At 30.7% G+C, this 21,249-nt stretch overlaps 4 protein-coding genes across 5 annotated transcripts; 1 reads left to right on the top strand and 3 right to left on the bottom strand.

Moving 5' to 3' along the window:
* Window positions 1-230: 230 nt before the first annotated feature.
* Window positions 231-3,681, bottom strand: LOC127257509 (protein PGR). 2 transcript variants are annotated; one of them, XM_051283968.1, is made up of 7 exons: window positions 3,508-3,681; window positions 2,976-3,211; window positions 2,732-2,845; window positions 1,574-1,796; window positions 768-843; window positions 595-686; window positions 231-510 (listed from the first exon to the last, which is right to left on the bottom strand). In XM_051283968.1, exons 2-7 carry the CDS (start codon window positions 3,185-3,187, stop codon window positions 379-381), a joined length of 849 nt encoding a protein of 282 aa, XP_051139925.1. In that variant the 5' UTR covers window positions 3,188-3,211; window positions 3,508-3,681; the 3' UTR covers window positions 231-378. The 2 variants fall into 2 exon arrangements, with proteins under 2 accessions (XP_051139925.1, XP_051139924.1); XM_051283967.1 differs by having other exon boundaries at window positions 595-843; window positions 3,508-3,679.
* Window positions 3,682-5,318: 1,637 nt separating this feature from the next.
* LOC127257276 (gibberellin-regulated protein 1) lies at window positions 5,319-7,438 on the bottom strand. The gene is made up of 3 exons (XM_051283657.1): window positions 7,334-7,438; window positions 5,928-5,970; window positions 5,319-5,768 (listed from the first exon to the last, which is right to left on the bottom strand). The coding sequence occupies exons 1-3, from the start codon at window positions 7,409-7,411 to the stop codon at window positions 5,587-5,589; spliced, it is 303 nt and encodes a 100-aa protein (XP_051139614.1). The 5' UTR covers window positions 7,412-7,438; the 3' UTR covers window positions 5,319-5,586.
* Window positions 7,439-12,035: 4,597 nt separating this feature from the next.
* On the bottom strand, window positions 12,036-15,203 carry LOC127257275 (probable alkaline/neutral invertase B). Its single transcript, XM_051283656.1, has 5 exons — window positions 15,129-15,203; window positions 13,776-14,200; window positions 13,261-13,692; window positions 12,617-13,175; window positions 12,036-12,525 (listed from the first exon to the last, which is right to left on the bottom strand). The coding sequence occupies exons 2-5, from the start codon at window positions 14,181-14,183 to the stop codon at window positions 12,230-12,232; spliced, it is 1,695 nt and encodes a 564-aa protein (XP_051139613.1). The 5' UTR covers window positions 14,184-14,200; window positions 15,129-15,203; the 3' UTR covers window positions 12,036-12,229.
* Window positions 15,204-19,166: 3,963 nt separating this feature from the next.
* On the top strand, window positions 19,167-21,228 carry LOC127257103 (uncharacterized). The gene is made up of 6 exons (XM_051283412.1): window positions 19,167-19,488; window positions 19,579-19,669; window positions 19,970-20,043; window positions 20,133-20,597; window positions 20,774-20,845; window positions 20,923-21,228. Exons 1-6 carry the CDS (start codon window positions 19,336-19,338, stop codon window positions 20,956-20,958), a joined length of 891 nt encoding a protein of 296 aa, XP_051139369.1. The 5' UTR covers window positions 19,167-19,335; the 3' UTR covers window positions 20,959-21,228.
* The last annotated feature ends 21 nt before the right edge of the window (window positions 21,229-21,249 follow it).

Genomic DNA, 21,249 nt, shown 5'->3' with positions numbered 1-21,249 from the left:
ATTTTTTGGGACGCCCACTCTGTCTCGATGGACAGCTGTGCGGCCTTCGTACGTCGGGTTACGAGTTCGCTGCTGTCTGTCGGACATCGAAAATGATCCTTTCGCAGGTTCACCTATAGAATCCTTATTACGAGTTTTCTTTTGTCTAAACGTGTTCACATTCAGTAAACTAATTAGACAACATCTTGCATACAACACAGGAGTTGCGAAAGAGTAAAAGTTCCGGAAAATTCAGTGAAATACCCTTATTAGTCAACCCGACTTGAATAATTTCATTTCTTACAAAACGGTTCGACGCAGCAAAGCACATATGTTCTAAAAGGCCACATAATTAATAAGACAATGATGATTGGGAAAGTGATATACTTGGATATGGTCTCAGAAAATGAACAAGCAAGCGAAGGCAGTTAGCGCCGTCGTCAGCGATATAGAGACAAGGTTGACTGCATTGTTGTCGAGTATGCGCAGCCCCGATATCTTCTTCACAGTCGGCCCTGGTTTTCCGACAACCTGCATGGTTTTGCAATCCACTTAGAATGTGATTGAGCTTTGGGATGGGAATGAAGTGTGTTCTTGTTTTTTTTTTTTTTTTACCTTATTGCGGACGGTGCAGAAGCCGCTGTACTGGAGGGTTGCGCCGAGTACTGAATCTACGAGGCTTCCACATAATCCAGCAATGGCGGAGACTGGAATTAGAAGTAGCTGTTTCAGAGTTACGTTGAAAGGGCAGTTGGAGGTGAGTAAACCCGAGATAAATAATGCCAGACCGATCACGCTGCCTCCGGCTGCAGCAGCTAGAAGTCCTGCCTTTGTCACGCCGCCATTTGTGCCCTTTCGAACTGGCTGATCAAAAGTGAGAGAAAAAAACAAATCACAGCTAAAAACATTATTTTCAACTATGATTGAACTCTATACAAATGTTACATCTAACTTCTAAAAAACTAAAATAAGAAACAACCTAAGTTATCAAACCCAAATCGTCGCACACTTTTTCAATAAAAATACGTTATTTTATTTCATAGAATATCATATTAAGATACTTCATCCGTCAGCCTATAAGGGGTTACATTTATCTTTTGCGTCGTTGTACTTTAACATTAAAAATATCCTTATATTTACACTAATGAAATTATTTTTGCAATTTTTTCTTAATTTGTATTATATTTTGATATAATAATTAATATTTAAAAGTCGAACACACAAAGGTAAACGGGACCTTAGAATCTGACGGAGGTAGTACTATTTAAACCAAATCTTAAATCAAAACTACAATCTCAAACTAAAACCAAACAAACAATAACCACACCATTAAATTCTACATGGCTCAATATTAAGTGGAAATTCTATGAATAATTGACAATCACAAAAACAACCAATTAAAAGCATGTGAACACACACACACAAAAGAAGGATAAACATCCAACTGAAGTCCATGAATTTTTAATGATTTGATGCCCCAAAAAAAAAAGAAAACCAACAGATTTTGGTAGTAGCAGATAATTTGAAGAAACGAGGAAAAAGATTTATAAAGACGGAGTTTAGCTAAGCAAGATTATGGGTGAATATCTCCCACCTTGAGAGTTGTAATTAACCGTGGCTGGTCCTGGCTGAGAACTCCAAGTTCGGAAGACCATGTGTCTCCGTTGCAGCAACAGTAGTGACCAAGAATGCCACCAATTAGGGCAGTTACTGGACCTGATTCTTTTGAATCTAAACAATAATCTTTAGAACCCATTAGTTTCCAGGCAATCAAAACCAGAATTGTTGCAATGCCACTATTAAACAGAACTTGTATCCTGCAAAGAACAACCAAAAATCAAAGACTAAAAAAGCTTCTATTCTGGGCCTTATTTGTAAAGAAGACACTTGCAGAACAATGGAGCTGAAGCCAAATGGATCGATCGCAGACATGATATATGATGGAAAAAGGGTAGATTCAATTCTGCTCAAGTATCCATGAATCTACTTTCATTTCTTTTTTCTTTTTTGAGGGATACAGCACGGGATCATACACTATCTATTTCTAATAGTTCACAACTAACAGGTCATGCGCACCATTTGGATTAAACAATGGTATGAAAGAAGGATGAGAGGGTCTGAACTTAAATTACTCAGAAAGAGAATGAATTTCAGATTCGGCTCCCAATAAAAAGGACAGTGTAAAATAAGAAAACAAGAGATTTGAACTACAATGTTGACAAAGATTTTCCAAACAGTGGCAGGGAATGAGTCATCATGGATTAATATAGATCAAAAAGTTGTTAAAAGGATGTGAGGACTAACATCATAAAAGTTAATATTCTACAGACAACAAAAAGTAATGACCAGTTCTGCTAACTGGATAAAAAATTGGTTAATTCAAAGAATGGAATTTGAAATTTCTTGAAGCAATGTAGCAACAAAAAACAAAAGAAAAGAAAAAAGGAGGGTCTTCAAGTTTGCTGGATAATCAGACATATGAGGAATTGTTTTATCTTATTAAGTGCTCCAGATTAATAAGTTTCTACCTTTTCTACATGGTGATAAATTAGATACAGATATATGATTCACCATTCAGTAGATATATGATTCACCATTCAGTTGTTTTATAAACATTTCAGTTAAACGATAAAAATCACATTCTGCTTGTAAAGAAGAAGCCCGTTGACAAAACAAATGCACCATAAACATATGCGGTGACAATTGTATGTGAGAGAAAGCCACTTTCATGTAAAAAAAGAAAGGAATATACCAATTGCGTTGACCACCCTCTTTATAATCAGCATCAACTTGTCTCTTTTTTTCCTCTCCAAATTTTGTAAACATGGAAGAGGTGAAAAAGAAAACAAGCAGAGCAGCTCCAAACCTACATTGCACACCAATAATCATAGAACAGTAAATATTATAAGCAACAAAAGCATGCAATAGATATCCTACAATTTGCATACATACACACACAAATCAAACATTTTCATTACAAGAAGTAGCCGAAGGACCTGTAATTCACAGCAATGTGTATGGTCATGACAACGAAGCCGGCAATGGCTCCAGAGAGGTCAAGTGACTTCCTCCTATACGATCTAATGGCAATTGCAGCTGAAATTACAGCTGCAACCAATGGTTGGAACAAGTTTGTTCCCATAATCGAATATTCAGTATGTGAATTAAACGAGAAGTTCTGAATTAGCAGTGTCAGTCTTGTCTGCATCAGCTACCTTTCTCTAATCCGCAACTGCAAAATGAAAAAGTAAATGAAACTACACGTCAATGAACTCCAAACATCGTAGAAAAAGCATCACACTTCCTAATTTTTCCAATCGCTTTGTGAATTTGTTTCATATTCCAATCAATTTAATCGAAAAAGTCGCGACCAAAAAACAATAAAACATAACAGCTCAGTTTCCACCAAACCTTCCTCGCGTCGAATTTACGCGGAACGCAATTACAGCAGTTTCTTTACAGATTGGTGAACATTGAAAAGCATAACACCATAAATTGCTAATTCGAACAAGGTTGGACGAATCTTACCTCGTGAAATTCCAGCAAGAGGCTTCCTTCCGAAGATTGAATCGCAATTGATCCAGCTCCTCGCTGCTGCGGTTGGCGTCTCTTACCAGTCAACCGCAGTCTATGTAGAAAATATTCATGGAAGTGACCAATGTATAGCGCTGAATTGAACGAGATTGCACCACAAATACAATAAACAATTACAATTAAACGTAGATTAGCAGAGATGGCTACCTTAGGTAGCGGCAGTAATGAATTCAGTTTCAGCCCAAAGAAGCAAAGTATGAATTGTGGAGGCATGGCAGCACTCGACAGTTATCTCCATAATCGGCCCAAAGACGAATCACCAACCAAACAGGCTTCAATAAAGGCGTCCATAAGTTCTGCCCATTATTAGCTGGAAATTATCTGTGGGTTTGGGTTTGTTTTGGTATGTTTTTTAAAATAATAAATTTTTAATTTAAATAATTATTAGGAATTTGTTTGGTGCGTGTTGTGTGTTTGTTTGGGGATTTGGATTTTGAGTTGGGATTTGAATAGTAAAAATTTTGAATTTGAATAGTTGTATGATGTGATATAAATAAGTGTTGATGTGATATTTTGAATGTAAAATTGATTTTTAATATAATATAAAAAATAAAAAATATGTATATGATTTGATATTTTTTTGAAAAAAAATTGGATGAATAGTGTAAATTCAATCCCCAAACAAACACACCCAAAAACAAAATCAATATAGTACTATTTCATAAAAAATAAAATAAATTAATATATTATATATATACATTATTTTACTCATATAAAAAATATTTTTTAAAATTATTTCATAAAATAACCACACCGTAGTGTTTTATTTGATTTTTTTATGAAAATAAAAATATATATATTGAAAATTTAAAAAATAATTTAGACAAACAAACCTAGATGTTATATAAATAATTTTTTTTATGCATATTTTATATATAACATAATAATATGTGTAATTATATATTTAAAATTTATGTAAAAATTAATTAGCTTTAATGTGATGTTGGGTTTCTTATCTTAGTGTTTTTAGATTGACATTTTTATTTATTTATTTATATATGAAAGAATTATGTTAGTAATAAATATATATATATATATTATTGTAGTTTATAAAATGTGACATCTAACCAATTAACAGTACAAACACAAATCAAAATAAGTCTATTGGTTTATATCAAAGTAATAATCAAGGCAGTATAATAGCAGAATTATTTAATAACAATCCAAGTCATTGACAATAAATAACAATACCGTGCTCTAAGAGTCTGGTAATTAGAATGAGTACAATCTAAATCCCTTAATGAGAATCTATTGGAGGACAAATTTGGTGTCAGGTTGAGGTCTAGTTCGTTAACGGAATTAACCATACAAATCGCTCCACCAACTAAGCTCCACCAACTAAGAACGGTCATGCACCACAATACATAAAATCAAAAAAAGAATCCCCCTGATTCCGATCAAAAAAAAAAAAAGAATCCCCTGATTCTTTTGTCCGTCTCTGCCTGCGTGCAGACCTTAATTTCGTTATTTGTATGTCCAGGCCTTAGCTTTGGTTGATCTCCCGGGGATGCCCGGAGTATTTTGTATCTACTATTTATTCATTATTTATATCTAAAATCCCTGATCTTTCCAATAAAAAAAAAAAAAAAAGAACTCTCAGTGACTTTTTTATTGGGTCTGGTTTACAGGGTATTAGGTTCGACTGGGATTTACCCAATGTACTTTCGAGTAGTGGCTGCAGATTCTCACGTCATAAAAAAAAAAAAAAAAAAAAACTCGCAGTCTGTCCATCCTTGGTACAATATTATTTATATTATTACACATATATAACCATATAAATTACATAATTAAATTAGTATCGCATTATCTATAAATTCAATATAATAGTATTATTTATTATTCTTATATATATAATTAAAAATACATTACAGCTTTCAATTAAAACCAGCTTGCATTTTTCTCAACCATTTTTCTAATAAGTTCAAAACCAGCAACTAAAATTTGAAAGCCAAGATATAATTTTTATTAAAAAAAAGTTAAATAGTAATATATATATATGAGTTAATTTAATTTTTAGGGACATTTGAGCCTATTGCCATGGGTAGTCATTTTGGCATAGCATGGGCACAACTCTTTATTCCCAGCAGTTCCCGGTGGGACGCAGTTGCATCGCGCACAGCACGTCCCGCACGCACGGTGGCATAGTCGGGGCCTTGACGACAATCGGCACCTCCGGACACACTCGGATCCGCAATCTGTTAAATTGAATAATTTATTTCAATTTTTTTATTTTTTTCATAAATATTTGATCATTAGTATTTTATTTTTATTTTTTACTATTTATTTTATTTTTCTGAAAAATGTAATATTGACATAAAAATCTTATATTTAAAAGTTATTTTAATTTTGCTGACCTATTTTTTCCCCGGCTTTGTTCTCTCCAACACCAATGAATTCCTGAAGGAAATTCAAATTATTTAAAATTAAGAATAAATAAAATGTAAACATAGGAATTTTTAAATAATAAATAGATAAATCAATACATAAATTAGATTAAACACACATACCCTTGTATATATAATTCAAGTCCGTTTTCTTATTTATAATAAATTGGATTGATTTTACTTGTTATTTTTACATTTTTTTACTGTATAATTGTTTTTTTATTTTTTCTATTTATATTCAACAATTACTTCACTTTAAATCTATATAACATAAATAAAATAATAAAATAAAAAAATAAAAAAAAAAACCGAACAGTATTTTAATAAAAAATTAGATAGAAAAAAAGCTAAAATCAAATTTCAATTAACCATAAATAAGATTAATTTTATTTCATTAATACAAACTATAACATGGTTTGCAAGCTCATTTAAGACTATTTTAATAGCAATATTCAATTTAATTGCCTTTAATTTATTGTTTAATTATTTAAACCAACATATATACTCTTATGATAATATTAATAAAAAGTTCACTTGTTTTTATATTATCTCATCGCAATTATCTATAAATATATATATATATATAATAGGGAAAAAATTATTTTTGGTCTCAATATAATCAAAATTCATCAATTTTGGTCCCAATATAAAATTCTTATCAATTTTAGTTCCAATATAAAAATCTTATCAATTTTAGTCCCAATATAATAAAAACTCATCATTCTTGGTCCCAATTTTTATCAATTTTAGTTCCAATATAACCAAAACTCATCCTTTTTTGTCATAATATAATCAAACATTATTTTTTTTGGTCCCACGGTCAACAAACCGATGGAAAATGCTGACGTGAACTTGCAAGATTGTGTAATTTCTTCGAATATAAATATAAGATTTGATTTCTTTTCATGTCAACGTTTTCCGTCGATTTGTTAACGGTGAGACAAAAAAATATAAAGTTTGATTATATTGGGACAAAATATGATGAGTTTTGGTTATATTGAAACTAAAATTGATAAAAAATTTATATTGAGACCAAAACTAATGAGTTTTGGTTATATTGGAACCAAAATTGATAAAATTTTTATATTGGGATCAAAATTAATGAATTTTGGTTATATTAAAAGAAAAATATTTTTTTTCCTATATAATATTTCATCTTACAATATATCTTCAAATATTATATAAATAAAAATTCAAAACAAAGATATAAAATCAAACACACCCAAAACATAAGGTTGCCTTTACAAAGTATTTTAAATTTTTTATTGGCATTAGAATTATAAAAAATTAAATACATATATATTACGAATATAAATAGATGTTTGATATGAAATTATAAATATGAGTTAAAAAATCAATATACAAGTTATTGGTACCTCATTTTCTCCTTGAACAAAGAGTACAAATGCGAGAGCCAAAAGTACAATTGCAAAAAAACCTTTGGAGATGGCCATGGCTAAGTTTAAAAATATGCTGCTAGTGTTGATTGTAGTGAGACTTCAATTAAGGCAGGCACTACCTATTTATAGTTGCCCTAGACTAACAAACTTTACAAATTAAATTAAATTAAATTATTTAAATAAATAAATATGAATTTATTGATGTAGATCAATTCCTAATTATTTAAAATATAACCATGTAAAAGCTCTTTGCATCCCTTTTGAGGTTTTTGATAGGGACAAGGCAAATTCCTATTCAACTCCTTCAATTATTGGGTTTAATTTAAATGTGATTGTCCCATTTTGCATTTATCTTTTTTTTGAAATTTTGTATATTAAATTAATATTTTATATAGAAGTGTAAAATATTTAAATGTATAGATACAAAAACAAAAGTTTTAAATTATAGTGCGGAAGCTTTCAATAAATTAATTGACAAATCATTCATCAAATAGTGCATAACAACTTACATAGGAGTATCTCTTATGTTATATATATATATATATATGTATATATTTTCTGTTATTTTACCTTATCTTAAAATTGGCTTGCTTTCACACATACTAGTTAGAGCCGGTCGAAGAAGTCAAGGCGAAATAAAAAGTAAGGAACCCTTAGAGTCTGTACAAATTTAAAAATTAAAATTAAAATTCTACTAATTTACAGGGTAGGCTACGATGAAGATAGCCTGTTTGAGATTTTTTGCAATCCGTAAAGTCCATTTGACTGTAACGATTCACTTGATTGAAAATACAAATTGGTAGGTGGTACGTGAGGCAATATATACACAACTTTAATAATATAAAATATTTATAATTTTTTAAACATCACATCTAACTTTCATTTCAACTATTTCAAAATTATTTTTCAATTATATCTAAATACTATTTAATTCAAACTATCACATCAACATATCATCTCTCTTAATAAAATAATAATTTCTTCTAACATAATCATTACAAAATTCAATCCCCCAAACAAACACAATTTACAAATCCATACTTTAAAATCCTAAAAAATCCAATTCCAAAATCCAATCTCCCAAACACTTGGGATGGACTCAAAAATTGAAGAATAGTAATATTATATGGACTGTGGTTATAAAAATATTTTTAAAATATCAAAATACTCATACTTTATATAACTATTGTGAAAAAAGTGGAGATAATTTTGTAAAAGGGTGGGGATAGTTACCAAAATTAAAAATTAGATTATTGTTTTAGGACGAACAAAAATGAAAAAATAAGATTATTATTTTGAAATGAAAGAAGTATTATATATATATAATATGATAAATTATTTTTTTGTTGATATTAAAGATTTAAACTCATAATCTACTGATCACAAGTTCATCGTATACTATCAAATCATCCTCTAATATTTTATATATATCAAATAAATTATATATAGCATAAATATATAATCAACTCTCTATTTGTATTGGACTCTAAGCAGCGAATGATCGACCTCAAAATATATATATATATGGAGGTGACTACGAATTACGATGCTTGACACCCGTGCAATATAGATAGATACTAAATGAATTATAAATTAACAAAATAATATTTATATTAATATAATACAAATATTAGTATTGGACTTTGGTTTTTAATATTTTTTTTTTATGTTTGGAAGTAGCTCAAACCGCACATGATCAAACTAATTGAGTTTGTGAATCCTGAATCAAAATCAAATAAGACCCAAATACGAATTACTCTTTATTATTTCTCCAACTCATATTAGATATGATCGGTCCTCTCCATAGGAGGAATAAAATCAGTTGTAATAATCTAGTGGTTGGTGAGTGAATTTTAAATGGTAGATTCCTAAAGGTATATAGTTAGTTTGTTAGACAATCTCGTCGAAATGTATTTTTTTTTTCTTATGACGTGAGAACCCGCAGTCGTAAAAAATTTTTTTTTTTTCTTTGAATGATTAGGTGAGTATGAATAAGTGAGCAAGGGAGGGGAGTGTGTTCATGGTTAATGGGGGACTTAGATGAGATAGATTAGCAACTTGAAGGAGATAGAATACACTTTTTATATAAGTTCAATTTGTTATCGATTTAATGAAATTGTCTTAATTGTAACCCTCAAATATAGGTTTCTTGCGACCGAATAGAGTATGCGTGCGATTTTTGATCGTTGCATGAATTGTGTGTGATTGAATTTGTCTATGCAAATCTGTTTGTATTTGTGTTCGCGTTTGATTATCTTTATTTGTTTGAGCCGAATAACAAAATGATATTTATATTAATATGTTACAAATAAAAAAATATATAATGATGAACAACATATATTAACAATAAATATTATAGTAATTAATTTCAATGTTATATGTTCATACAAAAGGCCTATAAATATCAACAACTTTCGTCGGTACATAATTTCAATATTAATTGAAATGATATACTGTGTGTCAATTTTTTATTCATTGATTAAAATGATAATAATTAGCCATAATCAAATCTCCTATTCATTCCAAAATATATTCACACATATATGCATATCCTATTACAAATATTGCAGCACAATTTACTAGTATTATATTTTTCATTAAACATATAGATAGATATATATATATATTAAGAAGTTGATAAGATTTATCTAGAAAGGATAGTGGGATCTATTTATTTTTTATTTAATAAAAAAAAAAAACAACTTAATAATGAGACGTGTTAAGTTTAGGGGTGCCATAGGGTTAGGTAGTTTGTTCATAGGAAGGTTGTGTCTGAATCATCTGTTTTTTTCCTTTGTATTGTATTTTCCACTCCCAATCCATCATGATCGAGGTTGACAACTTCCAACCCTTTTCCATCATTTTTCCATTTGTTCATACTATAATGCAGAGTGTGTTTAATATATGTCCGATGCATAATTAATTTAGGAAAAAACGCATCCTTAATTTATGGGAAAGTTTACGATGCTGAATTTGAAAAGTCAGCACCACGCTCATTCTCCAAATCAACACTGGTAAAATATGAAAACAATACACGCCTTTATTAAATACAGTATGTGTTGTTTGTAATAAAAACATGTACTGTTAGTTCATAATTATAGCGTGTGTTGTACGAGAGTATGTCATGTACTAAAATCAAGTATTATATGCGTTGTATCAGAATATATGTTGTTAGATCAAGTGTTGTTTTGTATAATATTAAAGTATACTGTGTGATGTTTATGGTAACCCGTGTGCTGTCCTGTAGCACACGATGTGCTATTCAGCACAATGTTGAATTTTATATTCAACACTGGAGCCGCCGCCTTAATTTATATATCCAAATATTGGCAAAAGATAATCCCCAACAATTTAGATTTTAAAATATTTTTTTACATCACAAATTTAATAAATATATATATTTTATAAAATATAATATTGAAATATTTTTTAAATAGAATATAATCCAAACAAAATTTAAATTGTAAAATTTTTTAATTTGAATATTTTGTGAAAAAAAACTAAATAAATCAAAACATATATATATATAAGAAAATTCCAAAATAACATATTATAATAACTTTTAACCACTTTTATTTCTTTAAAAGAAGATATTAATTAATATTTATTGTCAAAGTTTAAATATACATATGTTTATTATATATATATATATATGTTCAAAGTTTAAACATAGCAAAAGGTTTGCAAAGTTCACAAATTATAACTCTAGGACAAAACAAAAATGCGTCCGTATCAACCTAAAGCGGATAATATCATACTAGTGTTAAGTTGGCCATAATCTCAATAGTGGTATTAGAGCCCGGTTAGATAGTGAAGTGGACTGAGTGACATTGGGCATTGGTTATGGTGGTGGCTCGCCCTTGTGACCTGCGAATGTGCCTTGTGTAGAAAGTCTCTTGGCATTGTTGGGCCGATCCCGAAGGTGGTCAGGGGATGAGTGAAAGAGTGAACTCCACTAGTACGGAGTTTATAAAAAATATATGGAATTCATCAATAATATTTGTGCAAATAGATAAGTAAAAAATAATTATAAATTTAGAAAAAAAAATATTTTTTTTACTAACCATGATATAACAACACTTTTAATAAATTAGACTAAAATTATAGTGTGATTTGCCTTGTCGAGTCTAATGTGCAGTGTTCGGGGATTGTGAATTTATTCAAAATGCATTTAAAGAATAATGACGGCGAATTCTCACGTTATTGAAAAAAATAATAAAAAAATATCAAAAAATAAAGTTTGGGGGATTTACCAGGATTTACACTATTCATCAAAATTCCCCCCTCTCAAAATATCAAATTAAATACAACTCCAGATTTACTTTTTGCACGTTGATTTTTGAATATAAATTATTATATCAATACTTTCATTAGTGTTTTATAATACTAATAGAAAAATATTTGTAAAAAAAATAATTATACAAATATAAGAATATTTTTAATGTTAAGTACAATGATGCTAAAAGTAAATATGATCCACAGACCAAAGGAATACTTATTTTTCATTTTCTATAATATATATTACAGTAAAAATCAATTTTACATTCAAAATATCACATCAACACTTATTTATATTATATTATACCACTATTCCAATTAAAAAATTTTACAATTCAAATTTCATGTCGAAATTCAATACCCCCGAACAAACACACAGATAGTTTGTAAATTCCAACGGTCAAAATTCAAAACATGGAAATCCAAAACGAAGTACATCAACAACATTACAACACAGTCCATGCACAAAAAGAAGCGACGTTTACAATAAGATCGAACAAAGCAGCTTTGGCATTCTTCATAGAACACTGCCCGGGTCAAAACCTTACAAACCAAAACATCGCCACATTTTCGGCAACACGGGGCGTGTCAGTGTCAACACGTCCACGAAGCCGACCGTTTCATCTGCGGCTTCATCTGCTTGTCTTCCTCGAGCGATATCATCCCCAAATGCGACGGATCCTCCAGCATCATCTTCGCCACCAAGTACCCGGCGATCGACCACGTCTGGTTCTTCCTCGCCTGCTTCCCGACGTACCTTCCCAGCTTCCCGTCATAATACTCCGGCCAATGATCCTTCAGCAGTCGCACCTCCGCAAGCTCGATCGCCCGCCGCGCCAGCTGCGGCCGCCCCGACTTTATGCACGCCGCAGTTAGCAGCCACAATAGAACTTCACCAAAAAAAAAAAAAAAACCGTCAAAATTCAAATTCATATCTCGATTCGAGACGAAAAATCGATGGATTAGAATAAATAACGTTACCGGGCCAAGAACCGCCGTTGTGGTAACTCCAATTCGTGTTCTTCGGGTCGCACCCGGTGACGATTCTCCACTCGTGATTCTCCATCGACGGGTAGCATATCTTCAACGGCATTTCCCCGACGAGCTCGTCCCACCGCGACTCGATCAGATCCATGATCGCCGATGCCTGTTCAGGAGTCGCTAATGACGACAGGATCGCGACGCAGTTGCCCAAGCAGAACCACCGGAAATCCATCCGCGCGGGGCTGACGTTCCCGATGAAGTACCCACCGTGTTTGGGCATGAAGTCGAACACCCAGTCGGGGAGGGAATCCGGCATGACGTTGAATTTGTTGACGGCGGTGTGCGAGTACTCCTCCGTCTTGTATCGGTAAATGTCGTTAAGCTGTTTGATGTCGAGCCAGAAGTAGCTACGCATATGGTAGCTCAACGCGTGCAGCCGTTTCGATATCCGATCGACGCAGTCCTTCCCCTCGCCGTCTTGCTTCAGCAACTGCAATGCGCACCGTAACGCCATAAAGAACAGCGCCTGGATTTCGATCGGGTACCCGTAAACACCCTGAAAAAAAAAATAAAAAAAAAAATCGAAACGATTCGCCGTGAATTCGATGTAAGAAAGAACTCGAACGAATAAACGATCTCACCATTCTTCGATCGATCATGCTGCAGCCATCGGCGCAGAGAAGCGTCGGGAATGTGTCGAACCCTTCTGACAGGCAGAGTGTTAAGATCAAACTGATGCCTCTCTGGCATTCGGGTCTTTCCGCTAAAGACGTGTCTCCAGTCGACTTCGTGTACGCTCGGAGCAGAATGATCCACCAGAATCCGGAGTCGACCGGCGCGACTCTTCCGATCGCAGACTCGCCGAAATCGGCAATGATCGTCTCGCTATTCCTCGAAGGATCATGAAGCACTTTGAAACTCGCTGGCATCACCCCCGCCCCCAACGTGAAATTATCGACTTTTTTCTCCCATGACTGCAGCCGGAGAGTCTTGAGGAGGAAATTCTTGACGATTTCAGGCTCTCCGTTCATCAGGAACGCGAGCGCGCTCGGGACGAAGTCCCGGACAAACACCTGCCATCGTCACCGTAAATTTTAAGAGAACATACGACGATAAATCCTTAAAGTAACTTGTTCGAAAGTTCGAAAAGATCGACCTGATCGTAGTTGAGTTCCTCGGTGGAGTGATCGAGCGCAGCAATGGTCCCGACGGGCTGTCCGCGAAAGCTCACGATGGATCGTTGCAAGGCCACCCAAGCCTCGGCGACGATCGGATGCGCTTCAACGCAAGTAAACGATCTCGGAGTGCTCCGCCCGGACATGCTCCCGAAATTATCGAATACACGGGACGAGTTCTCGCTATTTTTGTAGAATTGGCGGGGCGGGGACGTGATCGACAGCTCGCTAAAGGATCGCTCGTCGAACGATCTCTTCCTCTCGATGTTGACGTGCCTCGGCCTCTCCAATAGCCTACATAAATCCGATTCCCCGATTTCGAAGAGCGACGATGCGCTGGAGTCTTGATTTTTTACGTTTCCATTGTGAGAACCCTCGAGGTTAGGCATAGTGTCGAGCTTTGTACCTTCAAGTAAATGTAAAAGACGGCAGTTACTGTGCTGAATTTTATAGTTCGTTACAATGCTAACAACATCACATTTAATGACGAATAGCATATGATATAACAACAAACGACATATAAATTAGTCTAGATTGCATATCTCTCATTCTATTCAAATAAATTTAAAAAATACATCAGACGGGTTCAGCCCAATATGAACTCAAAAGCCTAATGCTACGTAACTTTGGGCCGAGGCCACTCCAAGCCCTCGGACCCAGGCAAGGGGGACTTTGCCCCCTTGACCCGGCAAAAATCAAACTAGATTTAAAGCATATAAATAAATTATATTATTAACATAATATAAATAAAACAAATAAACCGACAACACATAACAATTATTCACACATTATATGCTACAATTGATCTTAGCACAATAAATACACCATAACTTTGGTAGAGTAATAAATAACTAATCCTTAACAAGCATAAGCATTTGTAAGAAATCAAGGTAATCTCCTAAAGCACCATAAAATCCTTAACGGCCATAAGCATCGATCATTGCATTATAAGCATCCAAAATCTTAAAAAATCAAAAGACTGCCCTCTATTAATAGTTGAAACAAGTTCAATCAAAAGTCTAAACCTACATTTAATAAGCATACATTAATAACATCGAAGATGAAGAACAAAAAAACAATAATCCTTGTAAGAAAACAAAATCGAATAGGATAAAAACAAACCGTAGCTAAAAATAGGAAATCATTACCAGAACATTCAGAAATTAAACCTTAAAACCTGTTCTTCCAACACTATAATCCAATCCCAAACCAAACCAGCAAAATAACAAAAAATTAAACATCCAAACCAAAGCGATGAACACGAAGAAGGATTTAAAAGAAAACTGGAATAAAAACAATCAAAAAGAAAGGAGAAATTTAAGTCAGAAGCAAACCTTGGACAGGGGAACTGGAAATGGCTGTCTGAAAATTTCTTTTCAATCTTTCCGAAAAGAAGACCAAACGGAACAAGGCGTATTTAATGAAGAAAGGAAAGAGTTTATAATAAAATTAGGATAGGAGTACGAATTCGTAACCTAGGGAGAATCCACGCCGTTAATTACAGTCGACATAGGAAATCGATGGCGTGGATGAATCTGGCGTGATACTCCAGGAGTTCCTCTGTTGAATAGCTTGAGACAAAGACGGGCCCCATGTGAGAAAACTGGTTAATCCGGTAACCGGGAGGTCAAAGTGGATATGCCGGTTAAATTCCACCTACTGAGAGGGATGGGTGACCGCCACGTCAGATTTTAGGCACAGGCAGTAGCCGGTAGGCAGTGCAGCATTATTCCCACCGCTGTCGCCACTTGTTAGAGAGGGTACGTAATTATACACACTCGCTTGTTCTGTAAGAAAAGTCGTTGGGATGTAACAAAGAATTCGCAAAAATTATATATTTGGATCCGACACATAAATTAATAAAAATAAATATTTTATTAAAAAAATAACAAAAAAAAAATATTTAAAAGTATTTATGAAAAATAAGTTATAAATTAAAAAAAAATAAGAAAAAAAATATAACAAAAGTAATGGACATTTGTTGTAAATAAATTTAGAATAGAAGATAATAATTAAATATTATTTTATTGACTTTTGCCAAAATTAATAATAAAATAAATTTTACGGATAGACTAAAAAATGAAAGTGAGAGTAATTTAACAAACTGATGGAGTACTAATATTATAAATTTTTGTTTTGTTGTAATTTCAAAAAAACTAAAATCAGTATTATTAATTTTTTTAGTCTTCAATAAAAAAAAAAAAAAAGATATTTTTATAAATTATTTAAATAAAAATTAAATTAAATATTTTATTTCAAGTTAATTTTAAAATTACAATCAAACGAATTTAAATATATATAGAAATGAAGAAATTAAATGATAAATTAGTAATATATAAAGAAAAAGTAAATAATAGTATATTAATACTCCCTCCGACCCAAAAGTAAATATCCATTTGTTTTTTGCACGTAGTTTTAGAAATATTAATATTATATTGAGATATAGTAGGAATAAAGTAGAAATGACTAAAATAACCTTATTAGTACGTGTGATATAAAAGTAATGGCATTTGTGTAATATATTGTAAGTTATAAGGATATTTTTAATGTTAGGTAGATAGTACATATATTAAAAAAAGAAATAAATATTTTGTTATGGGACGAACTAAAATGAAAAAATTGATACTTTGTTATGGGACGGATGAAGTATTTATTTTTATTTAAAATAATAAGCTAAAGTAAACGCAACATAAAAACTTTTCACAATCAAGTCTACTGAGAAATTAGTTATTAAGTTGATTGAGCTAGTAAAATACAACTATATCAATTTTGAATTTTCATATTTAAAAAATAATTTGGATTTTTTTATGTAGATTTATTTGTCCAATATAATTCTTTTATTGTTACGATTCTATATACATATTATAAAAATTTACAAAAATTTAATATATAATATTATTTTCATATTATCAACAAATAAAAATATCTAATATTTAATTCGTTCTATATCTAATAATTAATTCGTTAAGACTTTAGTTTGAAATTTTAAAAAGTTTATTTATTTTATAAAATATTGTACAATTATGTAGATAAATATAATCCATAAATAAATATTTCTTTTATCTTATTTTAAATAATACATTTGATTTGAAATACCATATTTAAAATAATAATATTTAATTAGTTAATAATATTATATTATGATATTTTTTATTTTATGTAAGTTGTATTATTGGTAATGTTAAAATAAAAATTAATATATAATTTAAAAAATTAGAATATGTATTTAGATATTTTAAAAGTTATATTTCAATAAATATATATAATATGTATATCATTTTGTAAATAATAAAATTTTATATAATAAAAATAAAAAAAATTTATTTATTTATTTATGATTAATGTAAACTAATTTTATAAAAAAATAAAGAATTTAAATGTAAATAAAATAGTTATTAATTGAGAAATAAATATAAATTAAAAAATTTTGAGTGAGTCTTACGTGATGTAAGATTATTATATGTTATAAATTAATTAAGTTAAATTCATATTTGTTAAGTATATTTTTTTAAAATTAATAAATTATATTTTACCAAAAATATAAAAATATACAATTTATTTTAAAATAGACTAAAATGAAAAAATAGATATGTAATGGTAATAGTAAGTTTATCATCAAATTTACAACTGATTAATTAAGGTTAGTAACACAAATAGAATTCAATAATTGTAGCTAACACCTAACTTTTTTACATGCAAATAACATGATGTGGTAGGTAAAACATGCTCATAATTCTCAGCTCATAAGTTATATATGGTTCGTCTAATGTAATTTGTTTTGTCGGATCTAATTCGCAGATATTAGGTTCGACCGAATATTTATTCAGAGTGCATCCGAAGGATAGCGGCTGCAGATTCACACGCTATATAAATATATATATATATACATATAATGTGAATACTTGTTGACAACAATATGAAATAATTATCATATAATATCTAAAATTATTATGTACATTTTTTAATAAATATATAATATTTTATTAAAAAAAGAAAAAAATTCACATTTCAAATTATATAAAAAAAGACTAAAAATATCGGTGAATAATTGTATTGAAATGATAAAAGTTGGGCTCTTTTTGCATTATAATAAACAATATTATTATTTTCTTTTAAACAACTATTATATCCAATATATATATTTACAAAATATTAAATAAAATACTTAATATTTTATTCTTTACAAGAATTAAAGAAAATCTAAAAAATCTATAAAAATAAAGCCTTACTATTTTGGAACCACAAATTGGATTCCAATCCCAAAGAAACAAATCCCAAAAGAATTTCATAAGGGATCATATCATAATTAAGATTTAGGGCTTTTCTTTTTCTTTAATCATTCTAAATTCTATTCAATATTGTTATAGTTCGAAATATTTTTCGATGATTATCAGAATAAACCTGTTGGAATTCAATGGATTTTTCGATTTCTTAAAAAAAATTTAAAATCATGTATGAAATAAAAAGAAAAAAAAAAAAAAAAAAAAGAAAGTAAGAAAAAAGTTTTGATTTGACCAAAATTTTGGAAACTTTTGAAATTTTAAAAATAAAAATTATTATATGATACAATATTTTGTGAAATAAAAAATATATATGATGCCATGTTTTATTAAAATAAATAGTAACAAATAAACAAAATTTGATTATGTAAATAGAGTCTATGATATTAAATCTAATATTTAATTTTGTTATGATTTATATGAAACGTATATTTTTATTCAAATATTCCCTTCGTCCCATATAATTTGTCCATATTTTTATTTTCGTTCGTCCTACCTAACTTGTCTATTCTATTTTTGAAAATATAATTATACATTTTAACTATATTTTAAATTTTATAATTTTTTTAATTTTAATTAAACTATTTCTTAATTTATAATTACTTTTACTAAATAATAATTATTTTTATTAATATATTTTTAATTATCTATTAATTATATTTTACCTAAATTCTAAATTCTTATATCTGCGGTAATAAGTTCAAAATATCTTAGATGAATGTAGTAATATTTTGGGTAACATATTAGTTAATATATATATTTTTATATATCACAAAATATTACTTATATTAATATATTATTTAAGGGTGTGTTCGGTTGTAGGATTTTATCAAAATTCTACTGTTCATCCAAAATTTTTCCCCCAAAAAATCAAATCAAACATCTATTTTTCATTTTTTATATTATACTAAAAATCAATTTTACATTCAAAACATCACATCAACACCTATTTATATCACATCATACAACTATTCAAATTCAAAATTTTTACTGTTCAAATCCCAATCCAAAATCCAAACTCCCAAACAAACACACCCTAACTATAAATATAAATACGAACTCCATAATCCCCAAAAGAGCAACGTCATAAAACCTACATCCCCCAAATTTCCGACCGTTGTGACAAATTTCGACCGTTGGCTCAATTTTGAATTCCCTCGCTCTTCTGCTTTCTTTCTTCATCTGGGGGAAGAAATCCTTCATTCCTACTGTGTTAATTAAGTCTTTTCATTTATTTTCTTGTAAATTTCATATCTCTGCAATGGGGAGATGCAAATCCCGGAACGAAGCACCTGACCGTGAAAAAAATTGGAACAAAATTTTCACCGCATTGGTGAAATTGTCTCAGAATCTGCAGAGAGATCGCCAGTTTCTTGAAGAAAGGATTAAATCTTTGAACGAAGTTATATATAAGGTACAATTTCCCTTTCTTGTGCTCGGCTGCGTAAACCCTAATAATTGGGGCAGAAATTAGGGTTTTAATTATTACTGATTTTTAATACAGATGAAGATGGAGCAGAAAGTTAATTCTTCGAAAGGGGAACTCATGTTTGCTTTGAAAGATCGAGAGGCTTTCATTTATCATCTTCGATACGGTTAGTTTGCTTATTTCAAATTTCACATTGTTCATCGAAAGCAAGATTCGCCAAAAAAAGAAAATTCAATTCTATTGTTATCATCTGGTTCTGAAAGTTTCCAAACTTTTGTAGTTTTGTAAAATTTTGAGAATGGTAAAACATCGATGTGATATTTTCTTTTGAAAAATTCCAAAATTTACCAATTGTGTGATTGGTGGAATAGTTTAATAGCCTGTGCTTCTAATGATTTTTTCTTCTTCAATATTTTCTACTATTGTATAGCAAAATTCAGATGAGAAAATCTACCATTGTTTGTAGAGAATTCGGAGAACGATCTCGCCGACTTTAGAGAATGGTTCGAATATCTCTCCGAAAAACATTTGGAGCCTAATGTGAGTTCTTATATTTTCTCTTACGGTTCCCGGATTATTGATTTTTCAATGGCGTGTTGCTTATAGAGTACATAAATAATATTGTGCAGATTGAATCAAATGATGTTTGTGATGAAGGCGAAAATCGAGCTCTAAAAAATGAGGTTAGGAAGCTGAAGAGTGAATTCGACGAATATAGATTGGAGAAGGAGACTGAGATTTCTGCTCTTAAATCAGAGAAGAGTTTTATTCAGAATCAGAGTGTGAAAATGGAGAGAGACTTTTCCGATCGATTAAGGAAGAAGAACGACCAAGTTGAGAAAGTAAATGAAAAGATGAAAATCCTTGTGGACAAAGAAGAGAGCTTAGAATCATCAAATCAAGAACTGAGAGCAGAATTGGGTAAAAAGGAAACAGAGTCGGTTCAAAAAGGCGAGGAAATATTGCGGCTTTTGAAAGAAATCGAACATTTAAAATCAAGATTGGGATCATCATCGTACACAGTTGATGATAATAAGATTGTCGCAATGGATCATCATCGTACGCAGTTAGAGAGGAAGAGCTTTTCTCCCATGGTAAGAAAAGGGATAAATTTAATTGCTCGTATATCCTCTATTAATTCGTGTTATCGAAAAATTTTATATGATTCGCTTTTACACGAACACTTTTTCGAACTTTTGGCACTATTCTTAAAATTTTTCAAAATTCCAAAACTTCAAATTAACAGTTTGTTTTATTTCGGTTTGTGTAGAGGTCTCACATTAAGCCCACGGCTCGGAAGTCGACTGGGGGAAAGGCTCCTGCGAGGCGATTGTTTACAAAGGTATCGATCGTGCCATGTAAAAGTTATGTCTTTTTTTTTTTTTTTTATGATGGATTAATCGTGTGTTTTTTGCGCAGGGAAGCAGTCGTTCGAGTAAAAAGATCAAGAAATGATTATGATGGTGTTCATCCTCTCCTCTCGATTCGAAGATGCAAATTCGAAATGCTCGCGAGTAAGTCATCGTCTCCTTGTGTTGTATGAAGCTAATTATATGATATGATATGATACTATTGCTGTCAAAATGTATATGTAGAAAGAATTCATGTGTAAATTTCTGGGATTATTAGAACTTGTTTTTCAACTTTCTCTGCTGTGTGTTCCTTTGATTGAATCTAAAATTTTGATTACAATTTGGGTTTGTAGAATATGTATGTATATTTATATATTTTTTTTCAATTTTGAAA

This window comes from Andrographis paniculata, unplaced genomic scaffold (assembly GCF_009805555.1).
Source record: "Andrographis paniculata isolate CXL003 unplaced genomic scaffold, ASM980555v1 Contig57END, whole genome shotgun sequence".
Lineage (NCBI taxonomy): Eukaryota > Viridiplantae > Streptophyta > Magnoliopsida > Lamiales > Acanthaceae > Andrographis > Andrographis paniculata.
This window is presented reverse-complemented; position numbering and strand designations above follow the sequence as displayed.

What these genes read in the sequence shown, in the direction of transcription:
- LOC127257275 (XM_051283656.1), bottom strand. Translation starts at nt 14,183, where the DNA reads ATGCCTAACCTCGAGGGTTCTCACAATGGAAACGTAAAAAATCAAGAC. An exon ending in AGGAACTCAACTACGATCAG is followed by an intron (nt 13,693 to 13,775) that starts GTCGATCTTTTC and finishes TGACGATGGCAG; the next exon opens with GTGTTTGTCCGGGACTTCGT. An exon ending in CAACGGCGGTTCTTGGCCCG is followed by an intron (nt 12,526 to 12,616) that starts GTAACGTTATTT and finishes TTTTTGGTGAAG; the next exon opens with TTCTATTGTGGCTGCTAACT.
- LOC127257509 (XM_051283967.1), bottom strand. Translation starts at nt 3,187, where the DNA reads ATGCAGACAAGACTGACACTGCTAATTCAGAACTTCTCGTTTAATTCA. An exon ending in CACATTGCTGTGAATTACAG is followed by an intron (nt 2,846 to 2,975) that starts GTCCTTCGGCTA and finishes TGTGCAATGTAG; the next exon opens with GTTTGGAGCTGCTCTGCTTG. An exon ending in GAGGGTGGTCAACGCAATTG is followed by an intron (nt 1,797 to 2,731) that starts GTATATTCCTTT and finishes TGTTCTTTGCAG; the next exon opens with GATACAAGTTCTGTTTAATA.
- LOC127257103 (XM_051283412.1), top strand. Translation starts at nt 19,336, where the DNA reads ATGGGGAGATGCAAATCCCGGAACGAAGCACCTGACCGTGAAAAAAAT. An exon ending in CATTTATCATCTTCGATACG is followed by an intron (nt 19,670 to 19,969) that starts GTTAGTTTGCTT and finishes CATTGTTTGTAG; the next exon opens with AGAATTCGGAGAACGATCTC. An exon ending in CGAGGCGATTGTTTACAAAG is followed by an intron (nt 20,846 to 20,922) that starts GTATCGATCGTG and finishes TTTTTTGCGCAG; the next exon opens with GGAAGCAGTCGTTCGAGTAA.
- LOC127257276 (XM_051283657.1), bottom strand. Translation starts at nt 7,411, where the DNA reads ATGGCCATCTCCAAAGGTTTTTTTGCAATTGTACTTTTGGCTCTCGCA. An exon ending in TTGTTCAAGGAGAAAATGAG is followed by an intron (nt 5,971 to 7,333) that starts GTACCAATAACT and finishes AATTTCCTTCAG; the next exon opens with GAATTCATTGGTGTTGGAGA. An exon ending in CAAAGCCGGGGAAAAAATAG is followed by an intron (nt 5,769 to 5,927) that starts GTCAGCAAAATT and finishes TCAATTTAACAG; the next exon opens with ATTGCGGATCCGAGTGTGTC.